The sequence below is a fragment of the Grampus griseus genome, assembly GCF_964374135.1.
Source record: "Grampus griseus genome assembly, chromosome: 5".
Lineage (NCBI taxonomy): Eukaryota > Metazoa > Chordata > Mammalia > Artiodactyla > Delphinidae > Grampus > Grampus griseus.
Window position 1 is genome coordinate 44199380 of NC_138998.1, and position 24213 is coordinate 44223592.

Here is a 24213-nt window from a genome sequence, read left to right on the forward strand (position 1 = left end):
TGAAAGAATGAGGAATATAATTTGAGGACTCCAAGCATACATATTTTTAAAAATACAAAATATAAATAATTATATTCTTTTACATTTTGTCTCTTGGTAGTAACATTTTGTTTCTATCATAAGGTGTTTCCAAGTGGCCAAGTCTGTTATTTTAAGATTCTCTTAAATATATAAATTCTCTTGCCTTTATATAAAAAAAATCAAAGCAGCCAATTATTTTCTGTTTGTTTTAATATATCATATTAACATTAAATGCATAAATTAATTAAAGGAAGAAATATTGTAAATTATAGTATCTAATGTTTCAAGACCTTATCCATTTTTAAAAGATACCTTTTATGAGTGGTAATAAAAATAAAGTTGAGACTGGAAAAAGAACACAGATACTTCTTAGGGAAAAAAAAAACATCTTAAAGTTATTCAGGAAAGAGAGTTTGAAGCTGCAAATTGTTTTAATATGCATATAATTAATTGTGAAACTTTATAATGTGAAATTTAATTAAACTTGTTCTAGCCATTTAGGTTTTGAAATGTTAGGTACAATAATAAGTGAAAGATGTGAGAAATCGATATTATCCTTCTGGCATTTTTGTTTCAGCTATATAGTAGCTTTCTTACCAGGTGTGTAAGAGAGCCACAGATATTTTTGCCTTGATCTACAGGAAGAAAAATGTTCTATAAAGGGTAAATCTATTAATTAGAGACCTGCACAGCTTTCTTTCTTGCTAGTGTAGTCATTAAATTGATTTTTCCACTCCATCATGTAATCGTTCCACCGATGGAATCCTGCTTTCCATTCTCGTTCTGCTTCATCAATATTTCCTGTAAAACATGGAATGAGTTGTATTAATCTAAATTTTAATCTCTGTTTACGTTCATTGAAAAATAATTTTGATTGCAGATGCCGTTTTCTCCAACGGCACAGCGATGTTTATTTTTTGTTTTTGTTTTTTTGCGGTCTGCGGGCCTCTCACTGCTGCGGCCTCTCCCATTGTGGAGCACAGGCTCCGGACGCGCAGGCTCAGCGGCCATGGCTCACGGGCCCAGCCGCTCCGCGGCATGTGGGATCTTCCCGGACCGGGGCACGAACCCGCCTCCCCTGCATCGGCAGGCGGACTCTCAACCACTGCGCCACCAGGGAAACCCTACAGCGATGTTTTATTCATTATTTATTATCAACTTCTCTCACTACCTGAAAAGATTTTAATTGAATTTTTATATATTATATGAAAATGCAAATAATATATAGGTACAAAATATATATAACATAAATGCAAAAAAATCCGTTCATGTATTATGTCAAATTATGTTACATTACATATATTTGCTTTAGTTTCTGAGAAGATGCATAAATATTCTTCTTCTCTTCACTCTCCTAGGCATAGCAAAAATCTCATTTAATGCATCTCATTTACATATATAATTATATAGTGGAGTATTATTTCTGATTTAAATGTTTATATATGAATATTTATTAATGCATAAGGAGAACTTTGTAATCGGCATTCTGTATAGATTCTACACTCATCATATATCAATATATTTTAACTCCAAACAATGCCTGGTCATTGAAAGCAACTTATTGAAACTATTGTACTATATGATAGAAGTTTATTAATTGCTTTGCAAATTAGAAGGATGATTAAGAAAATCTCCAGCAATTTGCAAAGTATATGTATGTGTCAGGGGAGAGGAGTGTTTATACCAGAAATAATGTGAGACAATGAATCGAAAAGGGTTTATGTACTACAAAAACCTTGAAATCTTGATTTATTTGAAAGTGTATTATATTAAAGAATAAAGTCTGTGAACAACAGAAAATCTTAAATTACAAACTTTTAAAACCGTATATTTATGTTCCTAATATAAATAGATATAATAAAGCTAGAAGATAGTTTATTTAAATCTATAGGTATTTTATACATTTGTAGTTCTTTTACTTTTTAAACTTTTAGGATGCTGAGCTATAGTCATTGAATTAAAAACAAAATTTTAAGTGATTTCAACTATTGTGAAAATAAGAACTGACAATTTTTTTTTTTTTAAGAAGATGTTGGGGGTAGTAGTTTATTAATTAATTTATTTATTTTTGCTGTGTTGTGTCTTCGTTTCTGTGCGAGGGCTTTGTCTAGTTGTGGCAAGCAGGGGCCACTCTTCATCGTGGTGTGAGGGTCTCTCACTATTGCGGCCTCTCTTGTTGCGGAGCACAGGCTCCAGACGCGCAGGCTCAGTAGTTGTGGCTCACGGGCCTTGTTGCTCCGTGGCATGTGGGATCCTCCCAAACCAGGGCTCGAACCTGTGTCCCCTGCATTAGCAGGCAAATTCTCAACCACTGCGCCACCAGGGAAGCCCGGGAACTGACAATTTTTTAATGTATACTTTTCAGTTAGGAATTTTCTAAAATTATAAATTTGTAGGATGTTAATTTGGAGAAGAAAGTTCATGTGATCTCATACTACATTATAATGTATATGAAAAAGTGCCTTCACTCATGTTATCACAATGGAGCACATTCAGTGATTTGTTTTTAGTTTATATGAAAATCAAAATACTTAAAACATTTGTATAGCCATTAAGAGATCCCCTGTAATTTAAGATATATTTAGGTCTCAAATGTTCACAATGCTTGGACATTGGATAAATATTTAAGAATTTATACAAAAATGTCCTATTTTTATGTAAAATGCCTTTTAAAAGTCAATGGCTATAATTTTTTGTGAATAAAAGATTTTTTCTGAAGAGTCAAAACCATTAAATGTGGAAGAAAGATGTTAAATATCATACCAAATTATCCACTTTTATGTTCTTTTTTATGATAATTAAATGCTGTTTTAAATGTTATTTACACAAAATAAGGACTCTAAAATTCTGAAAAAACAAAATTTTTAATATAACAAATAAATGACTGGTAATTTAGCATTTAGACCATGAATTTTAATATTTAGAGAAAAGGTCTTATATCTGATTTTCATTTCCTCTTCATGGAATGATACCAAATCCATTGATTCATATAAATATAAATTTATTTCCTTATGTGTCATAATCAAATATCTATACAATTTAGTTATTAAAATAGTTTACTTTTTAGTGCACAAATGCTCTGTAAACCTGAGTACATTTTTACTTTAGAAGTACTGGACATTGATTGAGACAATAAAGTTCAAAACATTTAATTATTTTCTAACAGTATCCAAAGGAACTGAATATACCATAATAAAAAGACAATAAAAAACCTGAGTCCTTTGTCATAAGTCAAAACCAAAATTAGAAGTTTTTCTCCTCCCCCTCCTTCTTTTCTTCCTCCAAAACTGGAACACTACTTAAGTGGCTATAGATTTATCATCATCGGTGAGATGTAGATCTATTTGTTTTGTAGTTAACAGGGTGCTGCAGTGTGAAATAAAGAAAAGAATATCAGTATAGGCTTTGGAGTGACATGGGTTGAAATTCCAGCTTGATCAATTATGGTATTAGTGACATAAAAAAAAAATTCTTAACTTTCAAATTAGTTTTCCAAATGTAAATGGAGTTGGTAATCCCTATTTTGCAATGTTGCCATGAGGGATAAATGAGATGGTACTTACATTGTGAAATCAAGTTATATGCATCTACGGGGAGCTCTGGAAATGAATTTACTGCCCTCGTTATAAAAATTTATTCCTAACTTTGCTCTTTATTGAATCAGTGTATAGCTAGATCAATACCAGTAGTTCATGAACATATTGACACAACTTTTTCAGGACTTTGGTGACCTTCATTTTGCCCACATTGTGTCTCATTTGGGGGAAAATCAGGCTCTCTTCCCTACAGAAAGAGGGATAGTAATGAAACTGTTTTTTTGTCTTGTCAATTAAAAAAGGGTGAGCAATATTTCACCAGAGCTGAGTCTATTTAGCCAAGTCTGAGGAGTTAGGACAGAACATAAGAGAGGTGAGTCAACCCCAAATAGTTATTGGAGATGAAGTTAGATGACATTACATTGATATTTAATGGTGCTGAACATTTTGATTAAAAAATAACATATTTCCTGTACTCTGAGAGTTCATTAAAAATATCTTCTGTTCTCTTTACTTGCTTATTTTCCTGTTTGTCAACTAGTTATTAAAATTGCAAAGGATTTCATAATTCTTTATGGAGTAGATCACAAACTTACTAGTTGTCCTTTTATAATTTTTGGTGTATGGTGAGACAGTAGAATGAACTAGGATAAACTCAGGCTGGGCTTTCTGAAGACTTCATGTACTTTTACAGTGAAACAAATAGATCATTTAATTTGATTATCAAGTTACCCAAAGCCTTTGTTTATTTGTTCATTTTGTTTTGCTTTTAACAAAGAATGGAAAACTCAAATATGCAATCAGCAAAACTAGCTTGATTTTTTTTCTTCAAACCACCTTTGCACTATCTCATTTTTGTTTGCCATTCTTGCTAAATAATTAGCAAATAGCAGTATATGAGGTTCCAAAGTGACCAATCCAAGTGGTATCTCAGCTTTTAAATTTATATGTGGTCTTCTTTAGTTGTAGCAAGCAACAACTAAATAACACTTTGGTTCATGATTTATTCAACGCTTTGATTCATGATGTATTCAAAGGTCAAAGGAGGAACCACTGGATCTGATACTTTTTTTTACTGGGAAGATGTGAAGGTTAAATATTTTTTCCTTTAAATAAATTTACTTTCTCAATTTTAATGAAAAATATTGATATTTTATTGACATTGAATGCCTCATTTCTCTATTTCCTTTTCTTTTTTCAAATGATTATGAGATATTGTGGAGTTATATTCTTAGTGAAAAATCTGAATTTGATAACAGTTGAAACAAATATTGTATTTTATTTCTTGCAGGTGTATGCAATAACAGCCTAGCTGTGTGCTGAAGTATAGTCTGAAAGTTAAGTGCTAGAATTTGTGTGTTTAAACAAGTCTTAAGGATCATTTTATTTGAGAATATTTATTGCTCAGATGTAAACAACTGCTCAAATGGTACTTATAAAGACTATTGGGCTTCCATCGTGAGTGAGGTAAACATTTCTCCTTTTAAGAAATCCAATCACTAGTTATTTTTTGAAATTTTCCTTTACTTGTAAAGTTATCTTTTTTTAAAAGTAATATTTCCATAAAAACTTCAGCCCAGGTCATCTGAATAACTCCAATTTTCAGAACATTGAAAATTAGAATGTTTGAAGTTTTGTGACTTGAAAACTATAAGGTATGGTAAGAACATATTTTCTTAATCTTTTAGTCCCTTTATATTTCTTAATTTTTTAGTCCCTTTATGTTTATAAAACCTAAAAACATGGCATTTCAAAGTGGTTCTGTTTGTTTAAATGTAAACATTTTTATTATTAATGAATACATTGTTGATGTTATAACAATTATATCATGCATTTACTTTAAATTTTATTAAATATATTTCATATAACTCCTTTGGGGGAATTATCTGAAAAAAATACTGCTAAAATATAAAGTTATGTTTTCAAGACACACTGGAAATATCCCAGAGCAAGGTATGGTATTTCCATACAGCTCAGTGTTGCTTACACTAGAAAGTTGTTCAGACTTGTGTAGGATGGAGCAGCATCTAGCTAAAAATTTAGGAGTTTGTTTATTCAACCTGCTTTATAGTAGTTGAGTATTTAGAGATAGAGATTTTGAAGTACATTTTCAAAAATTACTGAGATTGAAATTTTATTTTACCAACAAATACATCACAGTAGACCACATTAGCTTGAACCAGAATGACTCAGTTTGGTTTATAATAAATTAGTCATTTAAAATTTGCTCCTACCCCACCTTATTTCCCTTCAAATTATGACCCTCTCATTTAAAAATATTTTAAGTAACAATTGAGAATATGTAGTCTGTGATTTGTTAAATGGTACCTCTTCTGGTCTCTTGGCAGATTAAATGTGTTACCTCATTGTTATTCACACCCAGAGGACACAAGGGCAGCACTGTAGTTCTGCCAAGGGATGCAGGAGCCCATCTCTGATATATATTGTGCCACTCAGCATTTAGTGATGCACAGAGAACTGGTCTATCAATAATGTTTCCCAAACAGATGAGTCCATAATTATAATTTTGGTGAGTAAAATCTGAGAATCAAAAGGCATATTAAACAATCAAATACAACTCTGAGATGTCCATATTTGCCTGAAAGTAACTCCTAACCGCTCTAAAGAAGAAACTAAAAACATCTACTGTATTGTGATATCTAGTATGTAGCCTGAAAATTGCGGAATGTTCTGATGAACAGAATGGTAAAGTATAAAGGAACTAGTTAGCGATGTGTCTGGTGATTGAAAGTCAATTACTTTTATTTGAAAAATATGGAAAATAGACCTGAGGAGCCACATCAGTTATAAATAGCTGACATTTAAAAAAGAAAAAAACAGGCAGTGAATTGTATATGTATGTCATTTTTCTCACAGAAAATGTGATCATTCATGTTGGTCATTCAAGTTTAGCCAAATATCTTCTTACCAATGAATTCTGAAATAGTAGGATAATCTGAACAATTTTCCTAGTATTTCCTTATACAAATCTAAGTAATCACTTCCTGAAGAGTAGTTAACTAAATTACTACTATTTTATTGTATTATGTAATGTATGTAGGTGGTCTTAAATATCTCCAAGCTTAGAATATTTAGAAATATTTGGATTGTGTTTTTAGATATGTAAATTTTAGATATTTTTTCCCCCTTAGAAATCAAGGGTTTTACTATTTATCACTATTGTTTTTCTTATGAGTTATCTATTCCATACATATTAGTGTATATATGTCAATCCCAGCCTCCCAATTCATCCCACCACCACCACCACCCCCGTCACTTTCCCCCATACGTTTGTTCTCTACATCTGTATCACTAAATTTGTTTTGCCTCTTTTTGAGTATAAATATATAAAATAAACAATTATACATTATTTATTTTATATATTTATTTTTTCATTTATCCATTAGTTAATTCCACAAAAATTGGCTGAATAACGAGAGTGCCCTATTTTAGTTCCACTGCTAGGTTTCCTGTTCCTCTAGGGAAAAATTCCTAGTTTTGCTTTCTTTATTTAACTGCTAAGGTGCTGCTTATATAGTAAGCCCTCAAAACATATCTAAACTTGATGGAAGAAGGTTGTTAAAATAATGTACACATTGGAATCAATTAATTGTAAAGTCACAGATGAACATTATCACTGTGCCATGAATAGTCTACCTTTTCCCCCTTTTACATAATCCATAAACAATTATTTAACCAAATACTAAAACAAAACAAAACAAAACAAAAAACAACACACACCTGTCATTTCCAAGACTTTGGGAAAAAATAGTGTCCAGAATCGGCACTGTTGAGCACGTAGTTTAGTGTATACTCTTGGTGACTCTGTATTCAAGGTTAAATATTTTTGTTCATTGCTTTTGAAGACAGGCCATCTTGTACTATTGTTTTGGGTCCCATTTGGATTTCTAAAAAATTAAAGAGAGACATTATAGTTCTACTGAAATCAATGATAGATTAAATATATATATATATATATATATATATATATATATATATAGTTCTCAAAAAACAATAAGAGCTTTTAAAAAGTCAGGAAAATTGTGGAAAAAGAAAAATTGTGGATTTGTTTGATGATGCCAAGCGTAAATGAACTGGGTTGAATATTTTCAGCACCTTGAAGCACTATGTTAGTTAAAATTGTAGGAATTAAAATTTAAAGAAGAACTTATTACACACATTTCTGCTTTACATACAGGGAGAAAAATATATTCTATTCTAGAATGCTTATATTTTCTTCACACTTAAACATGTGTTTAAATTTGGGACTGATTACACATTTCCTTAGTATGTAATAACCTCGTTACCCTAGGGAACTGCCCTCAGTCTCATTTTTAAGTTGATCTTACATTCTTACAGATCTGTTCACTGATTAAAAATCTTTCAATAATTCCCCAGTGAGTTAGTTCAATAAAGGTTAGTGAACATGCTGCCACGCACATTTCCAAAATTACTTTCAGGTATTCTCTTCATGGGCCAACCAACAGGAATTAGGAACAGTTCCTTAGTGATTCCCTCCTCTAGTTTCCCTCCTGTCTTTGCCTAGCTATTACTTGTGCTTGGAATTCCTTCATTTTCTAACATCAGGAGTCTAGAACCTTCAGATTCTCTTTTTTGTGCTGATGTTTCCCATATCTTTGTGATTTTTAAATCAGTAACACTTGGCTCTATTTTTCAGAAATTTATGATTTTTGGTTCTTTTGTACCTTGTAGGACTCAATAATATATTATTGCCTAGGTCACACAAACAGAAACTCAAAGAGTAAACATTCTGGAAGTGACTCTGTCTAGATAGTCACTGGTGATTCTAAAGATTTTTCTTTAATATATTTGTATGCTATTATTATGAGTCAGACCCTGCCTGGGCTCTAGAAACACAAATAAATATGGAAAACATAGTTTCCCTCAGGGAATTTACAATCAAGGACATCCATGAAAACAAAGAACCAACAATATATGGTAGACTAAATCAAGCATAAACAAAGGGACAAAAATTGTCAGAAGAGGGAATTACCTAACAGAATGCGATTTTAGCTGAAGTAAGGAGAAAAAATAAGGAATTGAACCAGAAAGAGAAGTTTGGAGTACTAGAGAAAGGGAACAGAATTAACATAGTATAAATAATAAGTGTTCTCTTAGTTCAAATAGCAATGAAAAAACTAGTTTTCTTGGATTCTAAGATAGAGGAGATCCTTTTAGAATTATAGCTTTAGGATATAAGTGTTATAGCAGTAAGATCTGACAGCCTAGGAAAATGGTTCAGACTTTAGCTTGTAGGCATTTACAATTCTTGAGGGATTCTTTGCTAGATGGTTTATTGTGTACATAACATTTTAGAAATATTGACCCGGAGGTGGTATCTAGAATAATCAAGAAACCTAGAAACTAGTCACAGATACTTGTATCATAAAAGGAAGACTAAAGTGATAGGGATAAGTAATTCATTCCTTTCTCTTAGATTCGTCTAACTTAAGCAAAGTCATATAAGAAAAACTCCAGTTGAACTTTTCTAAAAGTTTAGCACACAGAATTCTTCATCATTCAAATACCTTCTGTATATTATTAATGGATAGGAAGTTGGGAGTAGTGATAGCAGATACACTTTTTTTTTTTTTTTTGGCCGAAAGCCTGTGAACCCCTAGAATTTGGAAAGCGAAGCAGGCATTCATCCAGCTTGGTTAACTAGAGGCAGATTTTGCCAACAAGAACTTGTGTTGAATAAGTACCATAAATTCCTAATTTATCACAGATGCACAAATATTCAACCATGATTCAGGGGCTGTAGAGATAAACAGCTTCTTGATGAACTAGTTGATTTTATGTAGGAGTTGGATGATTTAATAAGAATTATTAATAACCAGAGCTATTCAAGCTAAGTCAATATCATAACAGGATTGAAACCTCTTGCTTTAGGGTATTATTTGAAAGAGGTCAGGAAGAAAATTTCTCCAGATCACAGATGGCACACTTGTCTAGGTGAATTATGTAGTCTTTTTCTTTTCTGTTAAAGCTTTAGAAATGAACAAGTACAGCTGCTGGAGGCTGGATATTAAACCAGGAGAACCATTGGTCTGATTCGGTACAGCAATCCTTATGTTCCTAAATTGCCCACTTTCCTTCTAATTCCATTCTAATTAACTTATGGCACCATTTTAACTGCACATTTATTTCTGGCTTCTGCAAATGGTGACTTAAATAGAGCTGACTTGTACTTGAGTTCAAGAGCAAAACACTAATGGCACTGCCAGTGTTCATTTAACAAACTTCGTCCTATGAAATAACTCATGAGATTCCAAATTGTAATTCAGAGATAATAAAATTCCTTTGCCTATGGACGCAGATATAGTTTTCAAAAAGTGATTGAAATAGCTCTTGAAGTGATGAAGCATTTTACTCTATAATTGCAGAAACCTCCAAAGACTCTAAAACTTAACCAGAGACATAATTCTCTTCCTATTTGTATCAATTAAACACTTTGTGAAATACAGTATAATTCCCAGATACAGAATTCTGAAACACTATATAATTTTAATTCCAAAATTATAAGATAAATTTAAACATCTTGAGTTTATTATTTTTCAAAAATATTTTCTATTCTGGTTATAAAATAAAGACCTCAAAGTGACAATACTTAACACTTTCCATGAGATAAAGAAATCTCTTCTCTTTTTGTTACCAGGTTCTTTTCCCAATTTGTGGTATACAAAAGTGGTCTAACAGTCATCCATTTCACTTTTCCTCTGATGTAGGATAGAAAAATTTTAAGACATGGCTTATTTAACTAAAAAAGCAGAGTATCTTTCAAACTGTATTATAGGAAATTACCTGCTTGTCATTGGTATTTGGGCACAGATTTGATAATTCATTTTATGAAGAAATTCTTTAAAAAGACATTAATTTACTCAGGATGCCAGGTATGAAGAAGTAGGATGCACTCAACTTCATGAATCAAGTTTTCTTTGAATTACAAATTCCAATATTGCCTACCCAATCCTAACACAGGACTTAAGATTCCCTTTAAGAATTCAGGGACAGTTATTTCTCTTTTTTTTTTTTCTCATTTGAAGAACTTGTCTTTATTTTTATGGGATTTAAGTAAATATCAGAATTATTAAAGGTGTGTTCCATTTGTTTCTTTAGCTTTTTAAAAATTTCCCAGGACCACAGACATCATTTGTTCTTTCTTTCTGACAGGCAGCTCACTTCACCTGTCATCTATTCAGTCCCTCTAAGGTGGTCAAGCGTAGGCATTGACAGTTTTATTTATTTATTTATTTTTGGCTGCATTGGGTCTTCATTGCTGCGCACGGTCTTTCTCTAGTTACGGCGACTGGGGGTTACTCTTTGTTGCGGTGCGTGGGCTTCTCATTGCGGCAGCTTCTCTTGTTGCAGAGCATGGGCTCTAGGCTGGCAGGCTTCAGTAATTGTGGCACGTGGGCTCAGTAGTTGTGGCTCATGGGCTCTAGAGCACAGGCTCAGTAGTTTTGGTGCACGAGCTTAGTTGCTCTGTGGCATGTGGGATCTTCCCGGACCAGGGCTTGAACCCATGTCCCCTTCATTGGCAGGCGGATTCTTAACCACTGGGCCCCCAGGGAAGCCCAGCACTGACATTTTTAGAAGGTGAAACTTCTAACTATATTTTGTGTTTCCAAACAGTTGCCTTTGGGTCCACCTTCTTCTACTTTGAGATGTGTCCTCCAGAGCTAAGGGTTTCCCTGGGGCCGATTGCCGCACCGCAGGTCTAAGGCCCAGGTGTCCAGTCGGCTTTATGAATGATTAAAGTGGTTTTGATCTCCTCTGTTAGACACCTGTGTCTGTCTCCCAGCTCCAAATCACATGCCGCCTCTGGGAAGCCTGTCTGGCTCTCGTTTCCCATCCCATGAGGTGACATCTCCTGTCCTGCTATAATTTCTAGGAAGTCCTGGGGAAGCAAACACTGTGTCCTTACGTTGGTGTATCCTGGTAACGTACCCTGACACTTAGGCAGTGCAGGCAAGCTCTGCTGTGACGTCAGATAAGGAACTTCATTTCATGTGCCTCGGTTTCCTCATCTGGACCCTGAGATGGGGCCTGGCGCTGTGTGTGTTCCGTGGGAGCAGGTGAACCACCTCTTCTAGGTGGGCATTTTCAGCTATTTTGACTATGTATTCACTTGTCCTGTTATTTTGGAGGCTCCTTTAGTCCAGAGCTGTCAGTAAATTCCACTTAATCCTCTTTTCTTCCCTGATTTCCTTTAAACAGGCATCCTGGGCTGTCTGGTAAGGAGCAGGGTCATGAGAACTGTAGCATTTGGTTGCTTGGGCTTCTGCAAACAAAAACCTCAACAAAGAATAGCTTAAAAATAAAGTTTTCTTTTTTCCTGACACTAAAAGGACAAAAGGAGGACAATTTCCAGTTTGGTCGGGTCAGTGACTTACAAGCATTTGTTACCCAGGATCCAGGCCTTCCCCTCTTCCCACTTGGTCATTCTCAGTGTGTCCGGGGTCCTTGAGTGGCTTCAGGAATTCTGGGTGTCCTTACTGTATTCCTTTCTGTATTGGTTCAGTTATCAATCTCTGCAACTAGTTTTTTTTTTCTTTTTTTTGCGGTACGCGAGCCTCTCACTGTTGTGGCCTCTCCCGTTGCGGAGCACAGGCTCCGGACACGCAGGCTCAGAGGCCATGGCTCACGGGCCCAGCCGTTCCGCGGTATGGGGATCTTCCCAGACCGGGGCACGAACCCGTGTCCCCTGCATTGGCAGGTGGACTCTCAACCACTGCACCACCAGGGAAGCCCTGCAACTAGTTTTTAGGATGTGTGACTACATCTAACTTTAGTAAGATTCTTGATCCCCAGCTTCAGGGCAGGGTGGCCCAGTGATTCACTGAGTTTATGGATCGTGGGTTTTTCCTTGCAACTCGAGTCACATTTAACCAAAGCAAATCTCTTCTTCTTCAGTGTCATCATTTGTCAGAAACGTAGACCTTAAGTGGGAACCCACACACAGGACGACCCTGTGTCCTGGGGGGGCTCAGGGGTGACAGGGAGGTGCCTTGTGATTGCAGTAGCTGTTAGGGGTCCCCTTCAGAGCCTCTGTTCTGTGATCCTGGCCACTGGAACAGGTTTCAGAGGGGAGCATCAGGCCCATGCCCCCTTCCACACAGCCTGGGGGTCTCTGCCAGACACTTCAGTGTCCACGTATCTGCCTTAGCAGATTCCTGCTAGTGTTGGAGGGTCTTCTGCAGAGGCGAGGGGTGGCTATGTCCCACTGTGAGGACAAGGACACTGGAAGCAGAAGCTTTGGGAAGCACTCCCTGGTGTAAGCCCCCGCAGAGTCCGCCATCAGCCCCACGAAAGAGCCTGCGTAGGCTCCAGTGCCGGGTTGCCCCAGGCCAAACAACGAGCAGGGAGCCAGAGACAGTTATTTCTAACTAAGATATACAGTGATTTTAAAGTGAATATATTTTAGAGTGCTTTACAGTCTAGTAAAATGAAGCCATGATTAGTAGTTGTAAATTGAAAGGCCACCTGAAATATTCCACAATCATAAGAGTGCTAAAGGGATACAGTATATATTGGATAATTTCTTAAATATGCACATATTCGTGGATTTATATTCCATGTCATGTCATGCTTAAATAAAACTGTATTTTTGGGGGGGGGGGTGAGGTAGAAAAGGATAGTTTTATTACTTTGCCGGGCAAAGGGGGACAGAGTGGGATTTTGCCTTCAAAAACTATGTGTCCACAAACAGTACTTTAACTTAAAGAATAGAGGGGTCATAAGAGAATCTGAATTTAGAGATTAAATCCATTCTTTCATTAAACAAATATTAACTGAGAGTATAGCATTGAAACTGTGCAACTCAGATTGGGAATTGAACCCACATTCTTTTAACTGAGATCACACACCTGGTCGCAGGACTTAGTGAAGCTCAGGTTCTTGATGTCTCATCACAGAAAGTATTCAGTGAGAGACAAAGTGATAGGTAAGAAGTGGATTTATTTAGAGAGAAATACACTCCACAGATGGAGTGTGGGCAATCTCAGAAGGCGAGAGGCACCAGGGTATGGGGTTGTCAGTTTTTATAGGGTTGGGTAATTTCATAGGCTAATGAGTGGGAGGAGTATTCCAGCTATTTTGGGGGAAGGTGTAGGAATTTCCAGAAATTGGCCCACCACCCACTTTTTGACCTTTATGGTCACCCTTGGAACTGTCATGGCACCTGTGGGTGTGTCATTTAGCATGCTGATGTGTTACAATGAGTATACTGAGGCTCAAGGTCTAGTGGAAGTCTGCCATCTAGGACCTATTTGGTTCTAATCAGTTTATGTTGTATCCTCAGGCTATGTCATTCTTTTAAAGTTGTGCCCTGCCCCCTTCCCTCCTGTTTCATTATGTCAGGCTTGTTTGAATCACTGAAGATTCAACAAAAACAAAAAAGACAGAAATTCCTGCCTCTTACAGTTTTCATTCTATGAGAAAGATAGATGATAAAGATGAAAATAAAGGAAAATGTATAGTATGTTAAACAGTAATAGCTGCTAGAAATAATAATAAAGTGGGGAGTGGGGATGATAGGAAATGAGTATATATTATTTTGTGTGTGTGTGTGTGTGTGTGTGTGTGTGTGTGTGTGAAGGGGCAGTGGTGAGGGACTGTATAATAATGAATTTGATTGGCCTTTGTCCACATTTCCTTGTGAGATAACCTCTAAGTCTTTGGAATTTTTCAGTGTACCTGATACTTTATGCTAACAAGGTGACTCATGTTGTGCACATGATGGCTTTTGCTAATGCCATGACTCAGGGTGAGGCTGCTCACACTGATAATTTTAGGGAAAGAAGTATCCTCACCAGAAAGGCTAACCATGTGATTAAAGGGTTGGGACTTTGAACCAAGTGATATCATCCTGATCTCTAGGAAGGAGAGGAGCCTGAAGATTGAGTTTCACCACTTGGCCAATAATACAATCAAACATACCTTTATGATGAAACACCAGTAAAACTGTGAACCTAAAATTCAGGTGAGCTTCCTGGGTTGGCAATTCTCCATGTGCATATTGCCACAATTTTTTTTTTTTATGATAAGGAAACTGGCTTTTATTTTACATGCCATCAGAATATTTCAAAATGTTTAAGAGCGTTAAGTGAAAGGATAAGATCTATGTTTTATTGTGTGAATTTTTGAATTTTATTTTATTTTTTATACAGCAGGTTCTTATTAGTCATCAATTTTATACACATCAGTGTATACATGTCAATCCCAATCACCCAATTCATCACACACACACAACCCCCACTGCTTTCCCCCCTTGGTGTCCATACGTTTGTTCTCTACATCTGTGTCTCAATTTCTGCCCTGCAAACCAGTTCATCTGTACCATTTTTCTATGTTCCACATATATGCATTAATACACGATATTTGTTTTTCTCTTTCTGACTTACTTCACTCTGTATGACACTCTCTAGATCCATACATGTCTCTACAAATGACCCAATTTCCTTCCTTTTTATGGCTAAATAATATTCAATTGTACATATGTACCACATCTTCTTTATCCATTCGTCTGTCGATGGGCATGTAGGTTGCTTCCATGACCTGGCTATTATAAATAGTGATGCAATGAACATTGGGGTGCATGTGTCTTGTTGAATTATGGTTTGCTCTGGGTATATGCCAAGTAGTGGGACTGCTGGGTCATATGGCAATTCTATTTTTAGTTTTTTAAGGAACCTCCATACTGTTCTCCATAGTGGCTGTATCAATTTACATTCCCACCAACAGTGCAAAAGTGTTCCCTTTTCTCCACACCCTCTCCAGCATTTGTTTGTAGATTTTCTGATGATACCCATTTTAATTGCTGTGAGGTGATACCTCATTGTAGTTTTGATTTGCATTTCTGTAATAATTAGTGATGTTGAGCAACTTTTCATGTGCTTCTTGGCCATCTGTATGTCTTCTTTGGAGAAATGTTTATTTAGGTCTTCTGTCCATTTTTTGATTGGGCTCTTTTTTTTTTTTTTAATATTGAGCTGCATGTGCTGTTTATATATTTTGCAGATTAATCCTTGGTCCATTGATTCATTTGCAAATATTTTCTCACATTCTGAGGGTTGCCTTTTCATCTTGTTTGTAGTTTCCTTTGCTTTGCAAAAGCTTTTCAGTTTCACTAGGTCCTATTCGTTTATTTTTGTTTTAATTTCCATTATTCTAGGAGGTGATCAAAAAAGATCTTGCTGTGATTTATGTTAAAGAGTGTTTTTCCTATGTTTTCCTCTAAGAGTTTTATAGTGTCTGGTCTTGCATTTAGGTCTTTAATCCATTTTGAGTTTTGTGTATGGTGTTACGGAGTATTCTAATTTCATTTCTTTACATGTAGCTGTCCATTTCTCCCAGCACCACTTATTGAAGAGGCTGTCTTTTCTCCACTGTATATCCTTGCCTCCTTTGTCATAGATTAGTTGACCAAATGTGCGTGGGTTTATCTCTCAGCTTTCTATCCTATTCCACTGATCTATATTTCTGTTTTTGTACCAGTACCATATTGTCTACATTACTATAGCTTTGTAGTATAGTCTGAAGTCAGGGAATCTGGTTCCAAGCTCTGTTTTTTTTTAACCTCAAGACTACTTTGGCTATTCAGGGTCTTTTCTGTCTCCTTATAAATTTTAAGAGTTTTTGTTCTAGTTCTGTAAAAAATGCCACAGGTAATTTGATAGAGATTGCATTAAATCTGTAGATTGCTTTGGGTAGCATAGTCATTTTCACAATATTGATTCTTCCAATCGAAGAACATGGTATATCTTTCCAACTGTGTCACCTTTGATTTCTTTCATCAGTGTCTTATAGTTTTCTGAGTACAGTTCTTTACCTCATTATGTAGGTTTATTCCTAGGTTTTTATCATTTTTGTTGCAGTGGTGAATGGGATTTTTTCCATAATTTCTCTTTCTGATATTTCATTTTTAGTGTATAGGAATGAAAGAGATTTCTGTGCATTAATTATGTACCCTGCAACTGTACCAAATTCATTGATTAGCTCTAGTAGTTTTCTGGTGGCATCTTTAGGATTCTCTATGTATACTATCATGTCATCTGCAAACAGTGACAGCTTCACTTCTTCTTTTCCAATTTGTATTCCTTTTATATCATTTTCTTCTCTGCAATGGCAAGGACTTCCAAAACTATGTTAAATAATAGTAGTAAGAGTGGACATTCTTGTCTTGTTCCTGAACTTAGAGGAAATGCTTTCAGTTTTTCGCCGTTGAGAATGATGTTTGCTGTGGGTTTTTCGTACATGGCCTTTATTATTTTGAGGTAGTTTCCCTCTATGCCCACTTTCTGGAGAGTTTTTATCATAAATGGGTGTTGAATTTTGTCCAAAGTTTTTTCTGCATTTATTGAGATGATCATATGGTTTTTATTCTTCAGTTTGTTAATATGGTGTATCACATTGATTGATTTGCATATATTAAAGAATCCTTGCATCCATGTGAAAATTCCCACTTGATCTTGGTGTATGATCTTTTTAATGTGTTGTTGAATTCTGTTTGCTAGTATTTGGTTGAATATTTTTGCATCTATATTCATCAGTGATATTGGTCTGCAATTTCCCTTTTTTGTAGTAGCTTTGTCTGGTTTTGGTATCAGGGTGCTGGTGGCCTCATAGAATGAGTTTGGCAGTGTTCTTTCCGCTGCAAATTTTGGAAGAGTTTGAAAAGGATGGGTGTTAGCTCTTCTCTAAATATTTGATAGAATTCACCTGTGAAGCCATCTTTTGGACTTTTGTTTGTTGGAAGATTTTTAATCACAGGTTCAATTTCAGTGCTTGTGATCATCTGTTCATATTTTATATTTCTTCCTGGTTCAGTCTTGGAAAGTTAAACCATTCTAACAATTTCTCCATTTTTTCCAGGTTGTCCATTTTATTGGCATAGAGTTACTATAGTAGTCTCTTATGATTCTTTGTATTTCTTCAGTGCCTGTTGTAACTTCTCCTTTTTCCATTTCTAATTCGATTGATTTGTGTCTTTTCCCTTTTTTTCTTGATGAGTCTGGCTGGTAAGTTTAATCCATTCATGTTTAAGGTAATTATCCATATGTATGCTCCTATTACCATTTTCTTAATTGTTATGGCTTTGTTTTTGTAGGTCCTTTTCTATTTTATCAATTTTGTTTATCTTCTCAAAAAAGCAGCTTTTAGTTTTATTGATCTTTGGTATTGCTTTCTTTGTTTCTATTTCATTTATTTCTGCCATGATCTTTATGATTTCTTTTCTTCTACTAACTTCGGGTTTTGTTTGTTCTTCTTTTTCTAGTTCCCTTAGGTGTAAGGTTAGATAGTTTATTTGAGATTTTTGTTGTCTCTTGAGGTAGGATTGTATTCCTATATACTTCCCTCTTAGAACTGATTTTGCTGCATCCCATAAGTTTTGGGCTGTCATGTTTTGTTGTAATTGTCCCTAGGTAGTTTTTGATTTCCTCTTTGATTTCTTCAGTGATCTCTTGGTTATGTATTAACGTATTGTTTAGCCTCCATGTGTTTGTGTTTTTTCAGTTTTTTTCCCTGTAACTGATTTCTCATCTCATAGCGTTGTGGTCAGAAATGATGCTTGATATGATTTCAATATTCCTAAATTTACCAAGGCTTGATTTGTGACCCAAGATATGATGTATCCTGGAGAATGTTCTGTGTGCACTTGAGAATAAAGTGCAATCTGCTGTTTTTGGATGGAATGTCCTATAAATATCAATTAAATCTATCTGGTCTATTGTGTCATTTAAAGCTTGTGTTTCCTTATTAATTTTCTGTCTGGATGATCTGTCCATTGGTGTAAGTGAGGTGTTAAAGTCCCCCACTGTTATTGTGTTACTGTCAAATTCCTATTTTATAGTTGTTAGCAGTTGCCTATGTATTGAGGTGCTCCTATGTTGGATGTATATGTATTTATAATTGTTATATCTTCTTCTTGGATTGATCCCTTGATCATTATGTAGTGTCCTTCCTTGTCTCTTGTAACATTATTCATTTTAAAGTCTATTTCATCTGATATGAGTATTGCTACTCCAGCTTTCTTTTGATTTCCATTTTCATGAAATACCTTTTTCCATTCCCTCACTTTCAGTCTGTATGTGTCCTTAAGTCTGAAGTGGGTCTCTTGTAGATAGCATATATATTGGTCTTGTTTTTGTATCCATTCACTGAGCCTGTGTCTTTTGGTTGGAGCATTTAATCCATTCATGTTTAAGGTAATTATTGATATGTATGTTCCTATTACCATTTTCTTAATTGTTATGGGTTTGTTTTTGTAGGTCCTTTTCTTCCCTTGTGGTTCCCACTTAGAGAAGTTCCTTTAGCATTTGTTGTAGAGCTGGTTTGGTGGTGCTGAATTCTCTTAGCTTTTGCTTGTCTGTAAAGCTTTTGATTTCTCCATTGAATATAAATGAGATTCCTGCTGAGTAGAGTAATCTTGGTTGTAGTTTCTTCCCTATCATTACTTTAATTATATTGTTCCACTCTTTTCTGGTTTGTAGAGTTTCTGCTGAGAAATCAGGTGTTAACCTTATGGGAGTTCTCTTGTATGTTATTTGTCATTTTTCCCTTGTTGCTTTCAATAATTTTTCTTTGTCTTTAACTTTTGTCAATTTGATTACTATGTGTCTCAGCGTGTTTCTCCTGCTTGGAACTCTGCAATTTCCTGACTTGGGTGGCTATTTCCTTTCCCATGTTAGGGAAGTTTTCAACTATAATTTCTTCAAACATTTTCTCGGGTCTTTTCTCTCTCTCTTCTCCTTCTGGGACCACTATAGTGCTAATGTTGTTGTGTTTAATGTTGTCCCAGAGATCTCTTAGGCTGTCTTCATTTCTTTTCATTCTTTTTTCTTTATTCTTTTCCACAGCAGTGAATTCCACCATTCTGTCTTCCAGGTCATTTATCCGTTCTTCTGCCTCAGTTATTCTGCTATTGATTCCTTCTAGTGTATTTTTTATTTCAGTTATTGTATTGTTCATCTCTTTTTGTTTGTTCTGTAATTGTTCTAGGTCTTTGTTAATCATTTCTTGCATCTTCTCAATCTTTGCCTCCATTCTTTTTCCGAGGTCCTGGATCATCTTCACCATCATTTTTCTGAATTCTTTTTCTGGAATGTTGCCTATTTCCACTTCATTTAGTTGTTTTTCTGGGGTTTTATCTTATTCCTTCATCTAGTACAAAGTACTCTGCCTTTTTATTTTGTCTAGCTGTCTGTGAATGTGGTTTTCCTTCCACAGGCTGCAGAATTGTAATTCTTCTTGCTTCTGCTGTCTGACCTCCAGTGGATGTGGCTATCTAAGAGGCTTGCTGCACATTGCCACAATTGATACCATGAAGGTAATATATCTCTGAGGACACTGAAAGTTTCTGTTTGGAACATTGTCAGTCATAGATTTTGCTCTATGTATCTCTTACGTTCATTCTGAACTATATCTTTTTGCTATATTAAAACTGTTCATTGTAATTATAGCATTGTTCTCAGTTCAGTGAATCATTCTAGTGAATTATCAAATCTGAGGGCATCAGTGGGGACTCTGAACTTGCAAGGGTTGTCAGAAATCTTGGGCCAACTTGACAGTCTGAAGGCTGTGTCTTCACCTTGACTTTGGCTACCTCTGGGTAGTGAAACTCTGCAATATTTGATAGGAAATAAACTTTTAAGTGAAGAGTTGACAGAGGACAAGAGTATGCCATCCAATTTTTTTGAGGGAAGAATATTTTAACAAGAGCACGAGGAGACCTTCAAGATGACAGAGGAGTAAGACGTGGAGATCAGCTTCCTCCCCATAAATACATCAAAAACACATTCTTGTGGAACAACTCCTATGTAACACCTACTGAATGCTGGTGGACCTCAGACTTCCCAAAAGGCAAGAAAATCCCCACGTAAATGGGTAGATCAAAAGAAAAAAAAAGAATAGAGATGATACCTGTACCTCTGGGAGGGAGCTGTGAAGGAGGAAAAGTTTCCACACACTAGAGGGCCCCTTTACTGGTGGGGATTGGGGGGGGGGCATGAGGGGAATCTTTGGAGCCATGAAGGAGAGCACAGCAACAGGGGTGCAGACGGCAAAGCAGACAGATTCCTGCACAAAGGATCTATGCCGCCAAGCACTCACCAACCTGAGAGGCTTGTCTGCTCACCCGCTGGGGTGGGTGGGGGCTGGAAGCTGAGGTTATGGCTTTAGAGGTAAGACCCCAGGGAGAGGACTGGGGCTGGTGATATGAAGACTGTCTGAAGGGGGTTAGTGCACCACAGCTAGCTGGGAGGGAGTCCAGGAAAAAGTCTGGACCTACCAAAGAGACAAGAGACCATTATTCCAGGGTGCATGAGGAGAAGGGATTCCTTCCCTGTGTGCCCACAGAAGCAGAGCACAACCTAAGTGAGCTCTAGATACAGGCACGAGCTGTGGCTATCGGCTCGGACCACAGAGATGGGCATGAACTGCTAATGCTGCTGCCACTATAACAGCAGAATCCTATGTGAAAGTGCAGGTAACTACCCCAACACCCCCCCACACACTGGGAGCCTGTGCAGCACACACTGCCAGGGTCCCATTATATAGGGACAATTTCCCCAGGAGAACACATGGTGTGCCTCAGGCTGTTGCAATGACACGCCAGCTTCTGTCGCTGCAGGATCACCCCACATTCTAATTATGACTACCATACCCCTACTTCTCCCCAGCCTGAATGAGCAAGAGAGCCCTAATCAGCTGCTGACCCGCTCCTGTCTGGGTGGAGAACAGACTCCTGAGGGAGGCCAGCACACAGAGGTAGGGCTAAAACCAAAGCTGAACCCCTTTGTGAGCTGTGCAAACAAAGAAGAAAAAGGGAAATTTGTCCTTGCAGCCTCAGGAGCAGCAGAAAAAATCCGCACAATCAACTTGATAAACTCTGCATCTGAAGAATACCTCAATTGACAATGAATGTTTACAAAATTGAGGCAGTGGAATTTGGGAGCAACTGTAGACTTGGGGTTTGCTTTCTGAGTCTAATTTCTTTCTGGTTTTATGTTTATCTTAGTTTAGTTTTTAGTGCTTATTATCATTGGTAGATTTGTTTATTGGTTTGGTTGCTCTCTTCCTTTTTTTTTTTTTCTTTTTCCCATTTTGTTTTAGTGTGTATACATATGCTTCTTTGTGTGATTTGGTCTGTTTAAGTTTGTTTTTACCATTTGTCCTTGTGTTTGGTCTGTTTGATTTTTTCTTTCTTTCTTTCTTCCTTTACTTCTGAACCACATGGGTGGCAGGGTCTTGGTGCTCTGAACAGGTGTAGGGCCTGAGTCTCTGAGGTGGGAGGGCCGAGTCCAGGACATTGGACCACCAGAAACCTCCCTGCCCCACGTAATATCAGTTGGCGAGAGCTCTGCTAGAGATCTTTGTTTCAACACTAAGACCCAGCTCCAGCCAATGGCCAGCAAGTTCCAGTGCTGGATGCCCCATGCCAAACAATTAGCAAGACAGGAGCACAAACCCACTCATTAGCAGACAGACTGCCTAAAGTCATACTATGTTCACAGACACTCCAAAACACACCACCAGACACAACCGTGCCCACTAGTAGGACAAGATACAACCCCACCCACCAGAACAAAGGCACCAACCCTTCCACCAGGAAGTCTACACAAGCTACTGAACCAACCTCACCCACTGGGAGCAGACACCAAAAATAAAAGAAACTATGAACCTGCAAACTGTGAAAAGGAGATCGCAAACACAGTAAGTTAAACAAAATGAGAAGACAGAGAAATATGCAGCAGATGAAGGAGGAAGGTAAAAACTGACCAGCCCAAAAAAAGGAAGAGGAAATAGCAGTCTACCTGAAAAATAATTCATAATAATGATAGTAAAGATATACAAAATCTCAGAAATAGAATGGAGAAAATACAAGAAACTTTTAACAGGGAGCTAGAAGAACTAAAGAGAAAACAAATGATGGACTACACAATAAATGAAATTAAAAATACTCTAGAAGGAATCAAGAGCAGAAAAACTGATGCAGAAGTATAGGTAAGTGACCTGGAAGATAAAAAGTGGAAATAACTGCCACAGAGCAGAATAAAGAAAAATGAATGAAAAGAATTGAGGACAGTCTCAGAGACCTCTGGGACAACATTAAATGCACCAATATTCGAATTATCGGATCCCAGAAGAAGAAGAGAAAAAGAAAGGGTCTGAGTAAATATTTGAAGAGATTATAGTTAAAAACTTCCCTAAAGTGGGAAAGGAAATAGTCAATCAAGTCTAGGAAGTGCAGGGAGTCCCATACAGGAGAAATCCAAGGAGGCACACCCAGACACATATTAATCAAACTATCAAAAATTAAATTCAAAGAAAAAATATTAAAAGCAGCAAGGGAAAATAAACAAATAACATTAATGGGAAATCCCATAAGGTTAAAAGCTGAACTCTGCAGAAAGCAGTGGCAAGACATATTTAAAGTGATGAAAGGGAAGAAACTACAACCAAGATTATTCTACCCAGCAAGGATCTCATTCAGATTCAACAGAGAAATTAAGAGCTTTACAGATGAGTAAAAGTTAAGAGATTTCAGCACCACCAGACCAGCTTTACAACAAATGCTAAAGGAACTTCTCTAGGCAGGAAACACAAGAGAAGGAAAAGATGTACAATAACAAACCCAAAACAATTACAAAAATGGTAATAGGAAAATACATATCGATAATTACCTTAAATATAAATGGATTAAATGCTTCAACCAAAAGACATAGACTGGCTGAATGGATACAAAGACAAGACCCATATGTATGGTGTCTTCAAGAGACCCACTTCAGACCTAGGAACACATACAGACTGAAAGTGAGGGGATAAGAAAAGTTATTCCATGCAAATGGAAATCAAAAGAAAACTGGAGTAGCAATTCTCATATAAGACAAAATGGACTTTAAAATAAAGACTATTACAAGAGATAAAGAAGGACACTACATAATGATCAAATGATCATTCCAAGAAGAAGATATAACAATTGCAAATATTTAGGCACCCAACATAGGAGCACATCAAAACATAAGGAAAATGCTAACAGCTATAACAGGGGAAATCGACAGTAACACAATAATAGTAGGGAACGTTAACACTCCACTTTCACCAATAGACAGATCATCCAAAATGAAAATAAATAAGGAAACACAAGCTTTAAATGACACATTAGAACAGATAGACTTAATTGATAGTTATAGGACATTCCATCCAAAAACAACAGCATACACTTTCTTCTCAAGTACTCATGGAACATTCTCAAGCATAGAACATATCTTGGATCACAAATTAAGCCTTGATACATTTAAGAAAATTGACATCATATCAAGTATCCTTTCCAACCACAATGCTATGAGACAAGATATCAATTACAGGAAAAAAACTGAAAAATACAAACACATGGAGGCTAAACAGTACGCTACTAAATAACCAAAAGATCACTGAAAAAATCAAAAAGGAAATCAAAAAATACCTAGAAACAAATGACAATGAAAACATGATGACCCAAAACCTATGAAATGCAGCAAAAGCAGCCTTAAGAGAAAAGTTTATAGCAATACAATCTTACCTCAAGAAACAAGAAAAGTCTCAAATAAACACCTAAAGCAATTAGAGAAAGAAAAACAAAAAAATCCCCAAA

At 36.2% G+C, this 24213-nt stretch overlaps 1 protein-coding gene across 1 annotated transcript in view; it reads right to left on the reverse strand.

Annotated features, from left to right (window-relative positions):
* Window positions 1-355: 355 nt before the first annotated feature.
* Window positions 356-24213, reverse strand: part of BCHE (butyrylcholinesterase) — an 86436-nt gene continuing 62578 nt past the window's right edge. Inside the window, exons 3-4 of the mRNA XM_082654612.1 lie at window positions 7299-7465; window positions 356-822 (exon numbers count right to left, since the gene is read on the reverse strand). Coding sequence (XP_082510738.1) covers window positions 698-822; window positions 7299-7465 — 292 coding nt within the window. The 3' untranslated portion in view covers window positions 356-697. The remainder of the gene's footprint in view (window positions 823-7298; window positions 7466-24213) is intronic.